At 43.1% G+C, this 19088-nt stretch overlaps 1 protein-coding gene across 3 annotated transcripts in view; it reads left to right on the top strand.

Moving 5' to 3' along the window:
• The first annotated feature begins 319 nt into the window (after window positions 1–319).
• LOC102255374 (serologically defined colon cancer antigen 8-like) overlaps window positions 320–19088 on the top strand; it is a 96254-nt gene continuing 77485 nt past the window's right edge. Inside the window, exons 1-2 of one of the 3 annotated variants that reach the window (XM_005864514.2) lie at window positions 320–434; window positions 18934–19061. In XM_005864514.2, the coding sequence (XP_005864576.1) occupies window positions 19028–19061 (34 nt within the window). In that variant the 5' untranslated portion in view covers window positions 320–434; window positions 18934–19027. Of the gene's footprint in view, window positions 435–18855; window positions 19062–19088 lie in introns of those variants that run through there. The other 2 variants (XM_014538237.1, XR_001361759.1) reach the window with 2 other exon arrangements.

Below are 19088 nucleotides of genomic sequence, written 5' to 3'. Positions count from 1 at the left end.
TTGCGGCTCTGTTGTTGTCATTCCGTCAACATTCATTCCTGTCTCTGACTCATCGACAAAGGCCCAGGGATGCCAGCAAATAAACTGTTAACGGAGAATTAACTTCTCTGGCAGGCGCTCACCCTTATCTTCCAAATTAAAGAAAATGAAATGGGCAGAAACAGAGTGTAGATTACCTCCTTTTTGTCAAAAATGGTGGGAATTTGAAAATTAATAATAAAAAAGGGAACAGATGCAGGCACATGCCAGAGGGAGATTAATGTGGAGAGGAAAATCTGTGAGCAACAAAACTGGAGCAAACGGAATCAGTGGGAGGTGGTTGTACAATCAAAATCAGGATAAAAGAGAAATTACAAGCAACCCTGCTCTTGTCAACGTAGTCGTAATGAAAGGCTGCCGCTGCCAGCAGCGCGAACCTGTGTTAGCACTTTGGGGTAAGGATGGTAGCCGGGTGCCAGGTAGGAGGGCAGTGCTGGGTTGCTGGGCAGCAGCCATCATGTACGGAACAGATGGCACGGAAAGCTGGCAGGGGAGGGGTTCCTTAGCAGAACTAATCAGACAGTAACAGATAGGGCAGCTGGGAGGACTGACCGCCGAGCGCGCGCCTGCGGGTAGCCGAGTGCCATGATGTTGGCAGTGGTGTGCCCATTGGTCTGAGAGAAGACCTTGCAACGTCTTTCCCATCTTGGGAAGGACGGAAACTTTTGTTCCGAAACAAGCACAGAGCTGCGATGTATGGCGGGGGCAGGCAGGGGGGCGGGCTCCAGGGTGGAGATGGAGGAAGGAAGAGCTGTCTGTCCATCGGGGGATGTGGGTGCGGGTTTCAGTCCGGCTCCCACGGAACTTGGACTTCTGCTGTTGGCTCGGCTCTGCAGTCCTGCCGGCGCGTGGAATGGTCACTTTGTATGTTTTATGCATCAGAGAGTTTGCAGGATCAGGGCAACGGTGGCCACTCGAAAGGGCTTTCGGGTCCGCTTTCCACCACACATGTCTTTCGCAAGCGAAAACCGAAAAACAACCCGGACACGTGTGCGTTTATGCTCCACGGTTTCTCGTCACCTGTTTAAACCGTGTTTGATCCTTAGCCACTTGCCCTGCTTCTCCTCCCTGCGTCACTGTGGCCTGAACGTCAGAGTGTTAAGCATAATGCAGAGTCCCAAACCGTAAAACAAAAACCAAGTCATTCTGAGTAAATGAAAGAAGAAAAAAACAAAAAAACAAAAACCTGACCTGTTCAATTTAATGACTGAGTAGGGAGACGTGTTTTTTAAATATAGAATTGGGACATTCGTGCTTAAACTAGTACTTGAACAAAGAAATCCAGATCTCCTACATCTGCTTTTGAACTGGTATATTCTTTCTTTCTTTCTTTTTTTGCAGGAGGTTTGTAGCTTGGCTCAATTTATTCATTTTGGAGGGGGCGGGGGGACATTCCCAGGATTTGAAATAGGTGGTATAACACAGCCATATGCTATTTATGCAGCAGTTTCTGCAATAAATCTAATTTGGTGCTGTCAAAAAAATTAGACTTATTTGATGTAGCAGCACATTAGTAAATGATTGTGGCAGATTTAAACTTGTCACTTCGTCTCTTCCTACTCTTAGCAGCCTCTCGCAAACCCGTTTCCCCCTCGATCGGTTCTTTGTCCTGCAGCCCTGCAAACATTCCCACATCCCAGAGCAGGTCTGGCCTCCAGGTGATTGAGGAAGCGGGTGGAAGGATGGATACCCTCTCACGTTCAAAGGCTCCATGAAGAGATAGGCAGAAAAATAGAAACCAGAGAAAAGAACTGTGTTCCCATCATGTGCCATTCTTCGAAAAGTGGAACTAACCGTTAGTCAGAATGCAGAGAGGTGAAGGTCCGATCTCTATGAAGGAGTTTATATGTTGTACCTCCCGTCCCACACCCATGTGCTGTTTTAGTGAAGCTGATATTAAAGAACGTGAGGGACGTCGGCTCTTGCCTCCCAGGGCCCTTACGACGGCTTTTCTGTTCTCTGCAACCTGGCAACGCGGCTTCAATGCTGTGTTTTTCCTGTAAAATGTGTGTTTCAGGTGTTGCTATCAAACTGCCGAACACTTTCCCCTAGTTTTTCTATTTAAAGTGTAATATAAGCATGTTACACATCAGGCAGATGAATAGAAACAGTATTCTCTGAATTCCTGAAATGATCCATTTGTAAAAGTAATCATGCTATTATTTCCCCTTTCTTTCTCTTTCGTATTTATGGAGGGGAAAAGTAATCATGCTATTATTTCCCCTTTCTTTCTCTTCCTATTTATGGAGGGGAAAGTGTGTGCATGTGTGTGTGTGTGTGCGTGTGTGTGTGCGCACACTCCCGCATCTGTGCGTGACTCTACGTGATGTTAAACGGAGTGGTTTTCATTTGTTTATGTTCTTACCATAAAATTCTCCATCACAAGCCTACTCGTGTGTTTTTGAAATGCAATTTGCTACGTTCGAAGGGTTGCTTCACGGTGCTTTCAGCAGCCTCTGTTAAACCAGCAATTTGCTAATAGTTCTTTCCTTTCTATAGCAAATCAGACCATGCAAGTGATCAAATTACCCGTCCCCTTCCCATGCTATTCAGAAGCAGGGCTGGGGCCAGGTAACCGAGCTGTCCTCAAGCACAGCCGGCAGGAAGGGGAAAATACCCAGGAAAGAAGTAACCAACTTACTGGGCAAATTAGACAGGATTTCTGAAATCTCCTCCACAGAAAGAGAAATTATTTAGAAATTATGTTTTAGGAAGATGAAAGAGAAAGCACCTCTTAGGAAACATATTTTGGTTTCAAAATTCGTATATTAAATTCTGTTTATACATATTACTTAAGAATGATTTATAGGCTATAGGGGATTTTGGAGATGAGCAGTAAAATTGAAATAAGCTGAAAAAGAATGCCCCTTTCCTTGGATTTTAAGCTTTCCTTCCTGTTCTTTTGTTTTTGCTTTTATATTTAGCATCACAATAATTTTCTTTAACACATCAGGAAAAATGCTCTGGTAAAATATTTTTAAATAAATTATAAATATTTAATTTATCAAAACCTTAAACTTCAAATTTTAAATTACTGTAATTTAGACTGCTTTTATTAATAAAATCTGCTTTTAATTTTATGTCAATGCAAGAAGCTTAACTTTTTCTTTTCCAAAAAATTTCAAAAATTTTACAGACTTGATTAATTTTACTTAATAAAAACAAATGCAATAAGATTAGATCTTGAGATAATTCTTCATAATCTAACAGCAGCGTTATGAATGAAGTACCATAAAATGTTTGCCATATATTTTCTCCTACAAAGTGATCTCCCTTTTTCTTATTAAGGCGTTTGAATCAAATGATTTTTTTCATAAAGAATCTGATTGTCTAAAATACTGATAAATAATTCTACATAAAGTGATTTTATGTCTGATTTATGAAGAAGGGTGAATACTCGATAGCTGTAGAGAACAGAATAAATTCAATTGGGGGTATAATTTTCACCTAATTTCTAGGAGCCTCTTTTTTTTCTCAGGATGGCCATTTGATACGACTTATATTTCTTGAGATAGATTATGTGTTTGGTAGCATATATTTGATTATTACGTAAGCAGAACTGTTTACTTTTAAAATGATGAAATTTAAAATGTACATAAATTGGTTTGTATAGTATGGGTTAAGTTTTTCAAAGCAGTGATGGAGCTGTGTGTCAATACAGAGCTCATAATTGAAATGGTACACATTTGTGCATTTTGAGCATTTCAGTGGAAAATTTCTTAACCGGAATACTCTTTCCCTTGGCTAGTTCATTAGTGAAAATATTTATTCCTCAAGTTAATGCTATAGAGTCTGAAGCAATTTTTACACAGTGTAAGCTTGTTTGTGGTATTTTGATTTCACTTTAAAACTTTTATTTTGCTTCTTATGCATATAGTTCCTAGCTCGATATAATAAGAAGTGCGGAGACACATGAAGGAAATGTACATATCAGCTGTCTGGTTCGACAAACGATCATTAAGACACCCCCTCTCACTGCCTTGACTCCAAATTTATTGTCTCCCCGAACCCCAAAGTCAATTTCACAAGTACATTACACAACAGAACCTCGTCTGCTGCTGGTGAGCGAGAGAGGACGGGAATCCAGGCCGACAGTTCATTTGACAATGACCTTGAGGGGCTCTGCTTCTTGAAGAAGAAAGCAGAAGCTCGCGGTAAACAAAGTTCACTTCTGACAGATGGATTGAATGACAGAAAGGTTGCGGGTGCCAGAATAGCCCTGGCAGAGGAGGGAATGTTCAGTGGAATCCAACAGGAGAGGAGGTGTGAACAGGTGCAGGGCTGCTGACGGAAGGGGAACCAGATGGAAGGAGCCAGAGCCAGTTTATTTAAAGGAAAAGGCAGAAAACATTGCAAGGCTGTGCGATCAGCGGCTAAAAGTGTTCGTAGGGGAAGGTAAAAATTCACAAAGCAAAGCTGCACAGTGGGGTAGCTCACACTTAGCATAATGGTAGTAATTTGTGACTTTCGTTTGGAAGTTGCGATTGAAATACATTTATCTTGGCTCTTGACACCATGAAGGAGAGAGATTTGAAAGTTGTTTATTTTTTTTTAAGTTTCTAAGCTTTTTTTTTTAAATCCACCCATTAATTTAATTCTTTTCCAGCCAGAAGCTCCGTTGTGATAATACTAAAATTGTGTCGTCAGCGGGGAAAAGAAAAAAAAAAAATTAAGTGAAGGTTAACATTCCATTCAAATGTATCTTGTGATGCCTCGGCTCTGTTCACATATGGGAAGCCAACGCGTGCCTTGCCGGGCGGCATCTGTAACAGCGAAGAAATATGCCATGTTAGACTAGATGTTGTTGCTTGCTTTTGTTGTTCGGAGTCTCTGTTCATATTGCAAAGTCCGGTTTGTTTGTTTGTTTGTTTGTTTCGGTTGGGAGTTGGGAGGATGCTCTCCGAAATACCCATTTCCTATCGCGATCCATAGGTTACTTTCTGTGGCTGAGGTTGCCCTGACTTCCGCCGACCTCAATGACCTGCCTTCGAGCAGACACCTGCACACTCAATAGCATTGACAATGGAACAGTGGACAGTGGGGCAGGGAGGAGGCCTTCCTTACTGTCCAAGACCAATTAAAATTAAACTCTCTCCCTGCAAACCCAGGACATCCCTGCTAATACCTGCCTGGTCACGTGCTCGCCTTTTGCGTGGGCCCTGTCTGCCACTGCTGTCCCAGGACACCCCTCTGCCTTACGTTACGTCGCACATAAGGAGAAGCCAGTAGGGGCGGGCTGCTAGGAAGCAATCACCAGGAAAGACGACGAAAATGCAGTTATTTTGAGATTTTAATAGTCGAGAAATTTGGAAGCAATCACCAGGAAAGACGACGAAAATGCAGTTAGAGATTTTAATAGTCGAGAAATTCATCCACAAGAATTTCTGCACACTTTTCACAAAGATTGAATATTCAGAACAAATTCAGTGAGCACTCTATTCACATTCCCCATCGCAGAGCGGCCTGGGTCAGGGTTACCTGTGACTAGGGTGGGGTGGTCCGGGGACATTTTGATTTCAGAGACGATGTCTGTGATTCATGATGTGTCTTTGTCAATGAAAAGAAAGAACTGAAATTTGATGAGCAATTATAGATGTTTACTTACGTCTACGTGGTTTGTGGAGATCAACAGTTTTGTTCTTTATTTTTTTCAAGACTGTTTGAGGCTATATCCAACTATCTATTTGGAAGAAAAATGGTGATTTTTTTCTAAAAAAAGAAATTGATAACCCGTATTCTAAATTCAGCTTCAAAGTGTGCCTCTTTCCCCCCATTTGTTTAGAAGGTATCATCAAATAGATATTCTTATTAATTTAAAATTTTGCATACAATTTATTGGACATACTTGCTTCCTTTTTACAGATGTTGCCATCTCTTTCATCATAGTTACTGAATGCCTTTATTGAATAACTAGAGGCCCAGTGCACGAAATTTGTGCACTTGGGGGGCAGGGGAGACCCCTCAGCCCCGCCTGCGCCCTCTCACAGTCCAAGGGCCCTTGGGGGATGTCCAACTGCCGTGGAGCCTCTCCCGCCACCACCACTGCGCTCGCCAGCCGTGAGCTCTGTTCCTGGCTGAGTGGTGCTCCCCCTGTGGGACCCCACTGACCACTAGAAACAGCTCCTGGCATGAGCATCTGCCCCCTGGTGGTTAGTGCGCATCATAGAAACCAGTTGATTTGCATATTAACCTTTTATTATATAGGAGGATGCTACTAGCATGGTGCTGCTCTGTAAAATAATACCATAAACCTCATGTGAATTATGGATTCAAATCAAAAGGTAGTAAAAAGAAAAGGCAACAATTAGTGTCATCACTTGGTATTCATACCACAAATTCAATTGTAAGCTCTCTATGGATAGAGCTAAGAGCTTTCCAAAAACACAAAAACTTAGTTGTAACCTGCACAGTGTCTTACATCACAGAGGTCTTGAATTTTTTTTAATAAAGGGATAACGGGTGGATTGCTGTTAAACAGGTGTTCATTCAGCATTTATTGAGTGTATGTTCGATTCCAACTACTCTAGGCACTGCGAATTTTTAAGTGAATAGGACATGATTCTTCCGTTTAGGTATCCCACACATTAGTGGACACAAGGTTAATTTAACTACAGTGTGTGTGTGTGTGTGTGTGTGTAAAGACTAAAAAATAGTACTTAGATTTATAAACTTTTCTTAACTCAAGATTATCATTAATAGATGATTTAATGAAACTACCCATCTTGTCCAACAGTCATTACAGTAAATGAGAACTGAGATGCAGAGAAGCTAAGCAACTTGCCCAAAGTCAACAGTTATTTTGGTAGAAGCTACAAGTGGATTCCCCATCTTCTCGTTTTTAGTCGTGTTCCTCCCTTGTCTTCCACATTCAGCTCCTTTGCCTTTGTTGATAATATGACTTACCTGAATAAACCCATTAAAACATTTCTTTAGAAGTCTTGCACAACCTGCTGCTGAAGGGAAAATTATTTTCTTTTTGGACTTTGGCGCATAGTAACTAGTTCTTGAAACAAAAAAAAGCCAAGAGCATTAGCTCACAAAACAGCAATTACAACTCCTTGGGAAACTCCCCTGAGGTTGGTGGTAAAGATAGTTCCCTGGACACACTGCTCACGTGATGAGCAAGTACACGGCTCACATTCACTCAATCTCCAAATGACCTTTTCAGATAGATTCTGCCACAAGCTCCATGTTATTGATAAGAAAGCAGGTGTATGGAGGTTAATATCTTGACCAAGTTTATAGTGCTGCCCAGTGGTGGATTTGGGATCCAGACCTAGGGCAGTCGGGTTCCAGAATAGAGTTTTATTCATCATATATATAGGGTGGGTGTTGTGAAAAATAGATTCTGTGATCATTTCCTTTTGGAAAGTTGAATTACATAGGGTTCTTGACAGTAGGGCTGCTCAAAGCCTTTAATATGCTAATAATGCATATGGTGACTCACTTTGAAAGGGGTTTGGTTTTCAGTGTTTTCCAAAGTCACATGATTTATGGAACCTTTTCTGTTAAATTCCCACATCTCTTTCAGGAATTAGGTTTTGGGGAATATACTTCAGGAAAAACGAATCTAAGATATTTTGCGGTAGGACGACTGAAAGTTATCATGTGGGAATTTTTAGTTTCTTACCTCATCCCTGCCACTGCCCGACCTCACTTTCACTCGTGAACACAGTAGGTAGGTTGGTAACCTTCCATTTAGATTCAGTCAGGCCTCAAAAAGGGAGGTGCGGGTCAGGGAGCATGTTTGACCACTATTTAAACCAGCGATTTTCAACCTTTTTCATCTCATGGCATATATAAACTAATTCCTAAAATTCTGTGGCACACCTAAAAACAATTTTTTTGCCCATCAGACAAAAAAAAAGGCATAATTTTTGTTTGTTAATCCTCACCTGAGTGTGTTTTCTCCACTGATTTTAGGAAAGGAGGATGAGAGGGAGGGAGGGAGAGAGAGAAACATGGATGTGAGAGAGACACATCAACTGGTTCCTTGGATTATATTTCTAACAACAAATAAACTCCAGCAATTTTTGTAGAGTTTTGAAACCATACATCTGCTTATTTGTATTCCACAAAATGCAGATAACATTTTGTAAAAAGTGAAAACTACAAAGGCAACAGATGAACTCACCAGGCAGTGGGATAATTATTAAACTGGCTGACTGTTGACTAACTAATATGACAACATGGTCCTCTTGTAAACTTTGAAAGTATTCATTTCTTACTAGCAACAAGTAATTAGTTAAAGATGTGAGGATGATTAGTGGAGATTCGGGGAAGAAATCTGTGGGGGGAAATCTCTTAGAGAATCTGCTCTTTCCCATTTAACAATTATGGGAAGACTATTGAATGATAAAGATTTTCCAATTGTATGCACATTTAATTACTAGGCGTCTGTAATCCATGTACATAATGACATTTTTCTATAATTTGCCATCTTGGCTGTATTGAATAGTTTTTAATATGCTTTATAATTTAATTTTAAATATGAATATGTATTTGGGGAGATGCTTCAAACCAGATCTGATTTACAATTTTAAAAAGTTGTGTTGCTCCTTCAGCTCTAGCTAGTCTTAGTTTTCTATCAGAATTCTCCTTTGTTTCTCCATTATTTCTCAAATAATGGCGACTGGCAACTAAAATGAGAAATGTATCCAGGTGTTAAAAAATCTTTTATTTTAATGATTTTTGCTTTGTATAAAAAATATGAGATTTTTTCTGTCTTGATGAGGCACTTAAAGTTAGCAGTTTGGGGCAACATGGTTATTTTGATTCCTGGAACATCAGAGTAAAGATGATACTTTGCTGCCCTGCACTCAGTTGGTTGAGTGTCCTCCCATGAACCTAAGGGTGGCCAGTTCGATTCCCGGTCAGGGCACATACCTGGGTTGCAGGTTCGATCCCTGGTCGGTGAGCATATGGAAGGCAACTGGTTGATGTTGCTCTCTCACATCGATGTTTCTCTCTCTCTCCCTCTCTCAAAGCATGTCCTCAAGTGAAGATTTTTTTAAAAAGATGCTTTGCTATATGGAAGTAGTCAAAGAAATGATGCTCAGACCAGCACCGTCCAATAGAAATATCATGGGAGCCACAAAATGCAAACCACATCTGGAATGTAAATTTTCTAATAGCCATACTTTAAAAAGAAACAAGCGAAGTTCATTTTAATATCAGTTTCTTTAACCCACTATATAGAAAATAGTATCACTCAACATGTAATCAGTATACATTGGATGTCTTTACTCTTTATTTTTCCAATTCTTCACAATGCACTGTGTATGATTTACACCGGCAGCTCATCTCAAGTTGATGCTCAGTAGCCACATGTGGCCCGTGGCGGCCCTACGAGCCATTGAATTCCTGGCCCTGGTGTTCCCTCGTTTTCCCATGGGGCCATTGGTTTCTCATGATGAGCGTCAACCCTGACTTCTGTTTCTGCAGCAATTAGAGTCATTCTAGAACCAGACAGTCGTGGCAGCGTTGTCTTTAATTTTGGAGCCTATGGGCGAGTCCTTTTCCAAAGAACTGTCGGAGGAGGAGAAGGAGGAGGAGGAGGAGAAGGGGGGAGGAGGAGGGGGAGGAGGAGGAGGAGGAGGAGGAGGGTGGAGGCTGTCGCCCACCGGTTGTTACTTGAAGAGCAGCTGAACAATGAGCTGTACCACCAGTACATGACCATGAGCTCTTCCATCTCTTACTGGCCCATCTTCGCCTTCACCTGTTAAGAGTTGTTGAAAACCAATTGCACAATGAATTACCCAGGTGCCAGTCCATCCGTTGAATTTAGACACCTTTCCGATGTCGATCTGGGCCGGACATGGCTGCCCCCCTGGTGTAGGGTATCTCACGCACCCTGATGCCAGCACTTTATTCAATGAGAAGATGAGCCTTCGATTGAGGTTCCTCGCTAACATCCCCCAGCAGGTGCCCGGGGCGCCAGGGCTCCAATCCAGGTCTGTGTGTGCCAAGCCCACGCTCACATCCACCGTGGAGTGCCACCTCCTCCCGGTGGCTTTCGTCAGTAAACTGAGGACATTGTTTATTCTCTCCTGTATGATAGCAGGAATTTAGCCCATTTCGGTATTTACCATACTATTGTTGTTGTTGTTTTAGTTTTTAAAAAAATATATTTTTATTGATTTCAGAGAGGAAGGGAGTGAGAAACCCATCTTCTTCTCTTACACAAATCCCATCCTGAAAGAGAATCCATTAAATCACTCATGAGAAGACAAAAGTAGTCCCCTAAGCTGAGGCTAACCCACTAACACCCTACAGCTACCACTCCATACCTCCTTGTGGGGAAGCACCGGACTTGGTTGGAATGTCTGTAAGGAGGAATCTCTGAAAGGTTGGGGGCCTCTGGGAGACCTTGCCGAAGGCGGCAGAATCTGCCTTGACTTTTCCAAACAAATCTGAGCCCTTGGGTATTTTACTAGAATCTTTATGTTTAGACTTCAGAACGTTCTTGTTTGAAAGACACTGCAGATGCAGGTGCTTTCTCAAGGATGCTTGCCCGGCTGATTGTGACTAATAGTTAATTTTAGTTCAAGCTGTTGTAACAATAAAAGCCCAAGGAGGCAGGCGAACAGGGCTGCTGGCTCCTAAAGCAACCAGTCCCTTAGCCTCTCCTTCTTAAAAACGTGTGCCAAAGTAACCCTTCATCCGTCACTCAGGGCCTGCCGGTCAGTCCCGGCAGAGTCTGACGAAAGCCCTCCTGTGAGGCCACGGCATGGGAAGGACAGTGACCTTGGAGTGACAAGATGGTTCTGGTTCTAGCTGTGCCCCTTCCCTCTCGCTGTGTGGCCTCAGCAAACCCCTTAGACCGCTCAGCTGGAGGTGCCTCGTCTGTCACAGTGGTATCTGCTCCGTCTCCCTGCCCTGCACACTCGTCGTGGAGAACAGAGGCCATTGCATTTGTAGGATGGGAAGCACAGACCAGTAGAGGGGAGACGGCCAGACCCGGGTTGTGTTTTAAGTAAATGCGAGTCGTGCAGAAGGTGTACCGGAAGCCGGGACTGCCCAGTCAAGCACATCCAAGAGTTTTCACATGATTTCAGAGCTACCGTACGAGAACGTTATTTGAGGGGAAATTATTTCAGGGATGTTTCTGTTACCTCCTTTGTCTTGTGCTTATTCCTTTGAAAGAAGTTGACCGCCTTTCTGTTTCTGCTCCCGTTCCTAGAAGTGACTCATGCTCTCATCTGGTAAGTCATCTCTCACCGTTGTGCTTAAAATTCTGACGTGCTTCTCAGTGAAGCAGTAGAAATAATTTACTCTTGGAAATGTGTGTGGTGCCGTTCAGTGTCTTGCATACCTGAGGAAGGTGGGGTTTCTGAATCCTAGTCCTCTAGTATTTTTCTCTTCCTGTTTGTTCCATCCTGTTATTTCTACATTTGCCCCAATGTGAGAACATAGTCCGTTAGCAGGAAACAGCACGTGGTTTGTGTCTCAGACATGGAAGACATCATGCTTTCCACTAATTTGATTATTTTATTATCATCAACAATAATGAAACTAAATTAAATTATTGGCTGACATAGTGATTATCTTATCCCATTCTCCTCTTTTTTTTGTTTTTAAATATATTTTTATTGATTTCAGAGAGGAAGGGAGAGGGAGAGAGAGAGAGAGAAACGTCAATGATGAGAAAGAATCATTGATCAGCTGCCTCTTGCAGGCCCCCCACTGGGGATTGAGCCCACAATCAGGGCATGTGCCCTTGACCAGAATCGAACCCTGGACCCTTCAGTCGGCAGATCGATGCTCTATCCACTGAGCCAAACCTGCTAGGGCCCATTTTCTTCTTTGAATCAGTAGACAGGAGGATCCTTATGCCTGTGAGGATACTTAGTACTTTCTCCTAACTGTTCATTCGTTCGTTCGTTCATTCATTCATTCATTCATTCATCAAATACTTGTTTTTAGCACACAATTGTGTGCCAGGCACCGTTCCAGGCTCTTGAGATAAATCAGTGATCAAACAAAGGGCTCTATTCTTCTGGCACCTACATTCCAGGTGAGATGTACATCCTTATCTTCCCTGGGAGTCTGTGACCTACTTGAATCAGGAGATGTATTTGTGAGCCTTTCGGGGCTTTTGCAAAGGTAAATATATTTATCAAAGGAAGATACTACTAACTGATGATGTCATTGTAGAAGGAAGTGACCCAATAACATATAAGAAAAACGGGAAGGAGGAGAACTAACTTGGGATTTGGCTGTTAGGAGAGATAATGTAGGTATTGAAGGACGAACACACACACACGGATCATTGAAATTAGATTCTTGTTACCTTTCAACCTCTGTTATTTCTCTGCCTCCCTGATCAAGTAAGAGATGAAAGCATAGAAATTCAAACTGTGGAAGACATCTTTTTTTAAGCTGATTTTTAAAAATTGATTTGAGAGAGCCCAGCCAGTGTGGTTCAGTGGTTGAGTGTCGACCCAGGAACCAAGAGGTCACAGGTTCGATTCCTGGTTGTGTGCTTGAACCGCGGTTAGGGATGTGCAGGAGGCAACCGATAGATGATGTTTTCCTCTCATCGATGTTTATACTCTATCCCTCTCCCTTTCTCTCTCTCTCAAAAATCAATAAAATCATTTTTTAAAAATTGATTTAAGAGAAGCATCAATTTGTTGTTCCATTTATTTATGCATTCATTGGTTGCTTCTTATATGTGCTCTGATCAGGGATCGAACCTACAATGTTGGCATATTGGGACAACCCTCTAACTAATTGCGCTACCTGGCCAGTGCTAAGCTGATTTTTTTAAGGTATAATTATATTAGTTTTAAGTATACAACATAATGATTCAATATTTATATATATTGGGAAATGATCACCACAGTAAGTCCAGTTAATACCTGTCACCATACATAGTTACAAAATTTCTTTTTCTTGTGATGAGAACTTTTATGATTTACTCAGCAACTTTCAAATATGCAATACAGTATTATTAAATTTAGTCACCATGCTGTACATTATATCCATATGACTTATAACCAGAAATTTACAGTTTTGAACCCCCCCTTTTACCTGTTTCACCTATTCCCCCACCTCTAGCAACCACTGATCTGTTCTATCATGAGTTCACTTTTTATTGTCTTTTTTTTGGATTCTACATATAAGTGAGACCATGTTGCATTTGTATTTTTCTGTCTTTTTTCACTTAGCATAATGCTCCCAAATTTTATCTTGTTGATGACCAGATTTTATTGTATTTTTATCTCAATAATATTCTGTCCATATGTGTGTGTGTGTGTGTGTGTGTATATATATATATATACACACACACACACACACATTTACACATATGAAAAGATATATTTATATACTTATGTGTATGTTCATATCCGGACTGTGTCTACTAAGGTGACCTAGAAGCAGCCTTCTCAGGAGCAGTGAGCACCACCTAGTGACAGATCTTGGTTTCTAAAGACCATTCTCCACTAGAAGGCACAAGAGCTCCTTGGACAAGTACTGAGTCCAAGACTGGCACAACGACATATAAGACGAGATTGTCTAACCACTATGCTGTACACCTGGACCCAATACAAAGTAATGTTGGATGTAAACTATAACAGAAAATAAAAAATAAACAATAAAATAAATAAATAAGATGAGCCTGGAGCATCTTATGGGGATAGAAAGCCTAGAAGGACACGAGAATAATGGAGAGATATCAGGCAGGAACCAGCTTGCAGTGGTTCCCACAGGCCAAATCTGGGGTGAGATGAACATAAAAATAAATAATGATCCTCAAGGATTATCCATGACTCCATGCTGATATCAGTGAGTTAATACAGGGAGGAGGGAAAACTCTTCCTTATAGCACAATATTAACTAATGAACAAGAAAGAACGTTAGAGTAGAAAAGTCGTCATTGGCTGTGACACTAGTAGGTGAGAGTTTGATGAGGAATAGGTTGCTTACATGGTCTTATTGGAAAAAGGAGCTACTGAACCCCTTTGTTTCCTTAGTCCATATGTGAGGCCTCTCCAGGCCCTGATGACACCTTTTCATGCTTAATTGTCAAGAAAACACGAGGTGGCCCGCACATGTACATGTGATCGCAGGCAACGTGGGTAACTTGGAGGAAAGGGATGTTCCTATTCTTTTTAGTGTATTCACTCCTTTAAAATATCAGCTCTATGGAGGTCAATGTAAATATCACAAAAAACCATAATTTTAGCCCTAGCTGGTTTTGCTCAGTGGATAGAGCATCAGCCTGTGGACTGAAGGGTCCCGGCTTGATTCCGGTCAAGGGCATGTGCACGGGTTGCAGGCTCAATCCCCAGTAGGGGGCATGCAGGAGGCAGCCGATTAATGATACTCTCTCATCATTGATGTTTCTATCTCTCTCTCCCTCTCCCTTCCTCTCCGAAAATCAATAAAAATATATTTTTTAAAAATCCATATTTTAAGTGTGCCATTAAATGTATTTTGACAGATTGCACAGTTTTAACCATTATAATCACGATACTGAGCATTTCTATCAGCACAAAAGGTCCCCTGTTGCCCGTCCCCTATCTCGGGTCCTGGCAATGCGATCTTCACTCCAGGTGTAATTTTCTAGAATGTCAATAAGTGAAACCCTACAAGACGTCTTTGGTGCCCGGGTTCTTTAAGGATATGCTTTTGAGGCTCATCCATGTGTCGTCGGTTCTCGGAGCTTGTCTCTTTGTGTTGCTGTGGCGAGTGTTCAGTTGTGAGTCTTTACCACACTTTGTTTATCCATTTAGCACTTAGTGGATATTTAGGTTGTTTCCAGTTCTTAGCGATTATGAATAAATCTTTCAGTCTCATTTTAACAACCACAAAGAAATTCTTTGCCCCCCCTGCTTTCATTCTGATTGGTAAAATAGGGGCAACCACCAGTCTGGTTAAATGAGATCACCTATGTCTGAGGACTGAATGAAAACCAGTCGGGAGGACTGGCAGCTCTTCTTCATGAGTCTCTCAAACCACAGCTGGAAATAACCTCCCATTTCTCTATGTTTTGGTGGTTTTTCCCCTATTGCCTTTATTGTAGTGTATTTCTCTCCTACCTTCTCTCCGTAGTCCTTTTAGGATAAGGACTACGCCATATTTACCTTTATTTGACCCAGTGCCTAGTAGAGTATCTTTCACATAATAGAGTCATAATAAATATTAAATGAATTCATTTAAATTTTCTCTAATTTCTTCCTTGGATGCCTAACTTACTTGTTTTTTATTAATTCTTTCAATCCATTAATGCATTACTCCTAGAGTGTTAGAAAATGGTTTCCTGCCCAGCCGGCATGGTTCAGTGGTTGAGCATTGACCTATGAACCTGGAGGTTGACCTATGAACCTGGAAGTCATGGTTCAATTCCTGGTCAGGGCACATACCGGTTGTGGGCTCCATCCCCAGCATGGGGCGTGTGGGAGGCAGCCAACCAATGATTCTTTCTCATCATTGATGTTTCTCTCTTTCCATCTCCCTTCCTCTCTGAAATCAATAAAAATATATTTTAAAAAAATAGGTTTCCCTAAATGAAAATATTTCAATCTCACCTCTGCCTTTACATCACTTTCCACATGACCTTTGAGCAGATTTTGAATTATTTAGGATCCTCTTTTATTTTCAACTATAACGTGACAGGATTTGATTAAACAGATTTGAGATTCCCTTTCAATTCTCGCATTTTAAGGTTTTATAAAAAATCTGCTAAGTCGGAACAAACCTGCAAGGGGAGAAGGCAACATGGGAGGAAGGGAAGAGAAGGAGGTTGGAAAGCAAAAATGTGCCAAGTTTTCCGCCCTGAAAAATAAAAGGTGTAGTTTTTCAAATAGAGTGAACGTTGGACAAGGATTTAAGAAACAAAAGTTGATGTGAACTCAGCATTTGTGGGTGGAGCGTTCCTTTAGATTGTTTTATTGGGAGACCCACAGTAATCGTGGTTCCTTTTCTGCACTGGATTTCGGATTTCAGTACTTAGGCACCTTCTCATTCCAGACATTGATGGGAGACTGGCAACCCCTTTGTGAAGGGGAACAGAGCCCCAGTTTGCAAAGGGGAGCCCCGATGACTGTTGTCTCTGTGTAATGATTAACCCTGCTCCCTCCTCCCCTCCAGTGGGTATTGGTTTTAACAACGCATCTTATGGTCACCCAGTTATTAGAGATCACAGAGCCCAGGTCTCCCTGCCTCTACCCCCAGCTCTAAGGCGGGTCTGGCGTGGGGATGTGACTCAGTGAGAGCCCACAATGCTCTCAGCAGCGTCAGCCCCAGCTGCCATGAGAGCCGCCTCTTCCAGCCACTGTCTAACGGAGTGTTTGCCTCCTCATCTAAGACTCCAGCAGGTCCTCCGGTTTCCCTTCAAGACTGCAGCTGCCTCCCCCTGTGCTCAGGGCAGACGGACATTCGTTCATGGAACACTCGCTGCCCATTTCCTAGGCGCCATGTGCCAAGGACTGAGCTGGGCTCAGGGACAGAGAGACAAAGATGACAAAGAAAGCAGACGTGTGGAGCAGTAACGGAAGTGCGATAAAGGCTGCCTTAGGAGGATGTCTGCACGCACAACATATATGAGGGCACTGAAAAAAGGGTATAGTTCACTAGATAAAAATGGAAGGAGAGGGGAGAATTCTGAGCAGGCTTGAAGGAGTGATGTACACTGAGCGGGGGGCCAGGGGCTAGGATGGGGGGTGAGAAAGGGCTGGGGGGAGAGAGCCCAGGAAAACAGAGAGAGACACGTGCAATGATCCATGGCCGGAAAGCCATGGTGTGACTGAGCAGGAAAGCATGGCCTCATCTGTCCGTTTGTTAAATACAGGAGTTTGGAACTGAGCACGAGGCAAGGCCTTGGAGCAAACCCAAGGGGGTGTTGTCACTCGTAACACCGGAAGGGACCCTCCTCACGTTAGGGAGGACCCCTGGTGATTCTGCTTGAGTGAGGTGTGGGTGTATTTTCCTTCTGGAATTTTCCACCACAACATTGCCACCCGCGTTGACCGGCCCTGATGCAGGCTTTCCTTATGTTGCTCTATAATTAGAAGCCAGTGAACGGAGGTCCCACAGCGGTACATACGCCAGTAGAGATCGCTTTATGCAATTGTTTATTTTCAGTTTGGCAAAGGCAAGGCCGTCAATATCTCAGTTAGTAAACTGAAGCAGCATGGAGGAGAAGTGCCCGCAAGGGGATCGGCGTTAGCAAGAGCTAAGTTGGTTAATTGAAGGAAACCCTCATCTCACTCACCCAGATTTAGAGTATGAAGAACCAACCTAATGTGTGTGTGTGTGCATGTGAGCATGTGAGTGTGTATGTGAGCATGTGTGTGAGCTTGTGTGAGCATATGTGTGTGTGTGAGTGTATGTGAGTGTGTGTGTGAGCATTGTGTGTGTATGTAAGCATGTGTGAGTATGTGTATGTGAGCGTGTGTATACGGAGCACACGTGTGTGTGTGTATGTGAGTGTGTGTGAGCATTGTGTGTGTGTATTAAGCGTGTGTGAGTATGTGTATGTGAGTTTGGGTGTGTATGTGTATGTGAGTGTGTGTGTGAGCATTGTGTGTATGTATTAAGCATGTGTGAGTATGTGTATGTGAGTTTGGGTGTGTATGTGTATGTGAGCGTGTGTATACGGAGCACACGTGTGTGTGTGTGTGCGTGCACGCACAGTGTCAGCATCCACAGTGCCTCCTGCCATGAGGTCCTTTGCATCCTCAGGTTCTAGCTCAGGAAGTTTCTCTCTTTAGGAGCCACTGTGATTGGAGAGTGACCATTGGGCCCAATGGACGGGTCTCCATCCAATCACAGTGGGATCGGCGATTGTCTTTATAGCATAGAAAGCGTCTTACCCTGCAGTTTCTCTCCGTGTGACCCACAGGGGCTTCTATTATGAAGTGCCGGGCAAGTGATTCATTTCATACATGTCACATGACGTGGCTGATAGGCGAAAATATTCCACAAAACATGCACATCCTTTACTTGCCTCTAGATAGAAGCTCCGCCGTTATATTTGAGATTCCATTTTCCTTTGGGAGGGAAGTGGAAGTGGCCTGCAAAGCTTCGTTTCCAGAATTCCAGTCTGGGCGTATTGAGCCCTGCTGTTCCTTTAGCTCCAGGACCTTTGGGAAATAGTAACCAGTCATCAGATAAAAGACTCACCAGGGCCACAACACATGAAGAATGTTACAGCAGCCCTGGCCGGTGTGGCTAAGTGGATAGAGCGTCGGCCTACGGACCGAAGGGTCCTGGGTTCGATTCCGGTCAAAGGCATGTACCTCGGTTGCAGGCTTCTCCCCGGCCTGGGCTCTGGTCGGGGCTCGTGCAGGAGGCAACCAGTTGATGTTTCTCTCACATCAATATTTCTCTCTGCCTTTCCTTCTCTTCCACTCGCTTTAGAAATCAATGGAAAAATATCCTCGGGTGGCCGAAGGGTCCTGGGTTCGATTCCGGTCAAAGGCATGTACCTCGGTTGCAGGCTTCTCCCCGGCCTGGGCTCTGTTTGGGGCTCGTGCAGGAGGCAACCAGTTGATGTGTTTCTCTCACATCGATGTTTCTCTCTGCCTTTCCCTCTTCCACTCTCTTTAGAAATCAATGGGAAAATATCCTCGGGTGAGGATTCAAGAAAAAGTTACAGCAGAAGGTGTTTGCGTTTCAAGGTTACAAACTACCATCCCTCAGTTGTCACGATTTTTTGATGTGGAAAGTTGAGTCCTGAGTCCACTTGGATGGACGGGCTGTACTTCACATTGTATGAAAGGTCCTTTGGATTTTCCCCTAATTGCGGGGGGGAGGGAGGGAGTGGAAAGACTGTTGTTTCTTATGCTGAACAATTTACTGCGTCTCAGCTCCCTGTGGCCCGTGGGGAAGGGATGGGGGTGCGTGCATCTGTGGATTAACTTCTGTCTCCTCCCTGCCTCGCAGACTGGAAAAAGAGACCATTCAGCAGAACTTCAGCAGCGAGGCAAAGGCCCAAGCCCTTCAGGCCCAGCAAAGGGAGCAGGAGCTGACACAGAAGATGCAGCAAATGGAGGCCCAGCATGACAGGACCGGTAGGTGGGGGGCGGGGGGGCCAGCGC

The sequence above is a fragment of the Myotis brandtii genome, unplaced genomic scaffold (genome assembly GCF_000412655.1).
Source record: "Myotis brandtii unplaced genomic scaffold, ASM41265v1 scaffold1873, whole genome shotgun sequence".
In the NCBI taxonomy this organism is placed as follows: domain Eukaryota; kingdom Metazoa; phylum Chordata; class Mammalia; order Chiroptera; family Vespertilionidae; genus Myotis; species Myotis brandtii.
Note: the sequence above shows the minus strand (reverse complement) of the source record. Positions and strands in the feature narration are given on the sequence as shown.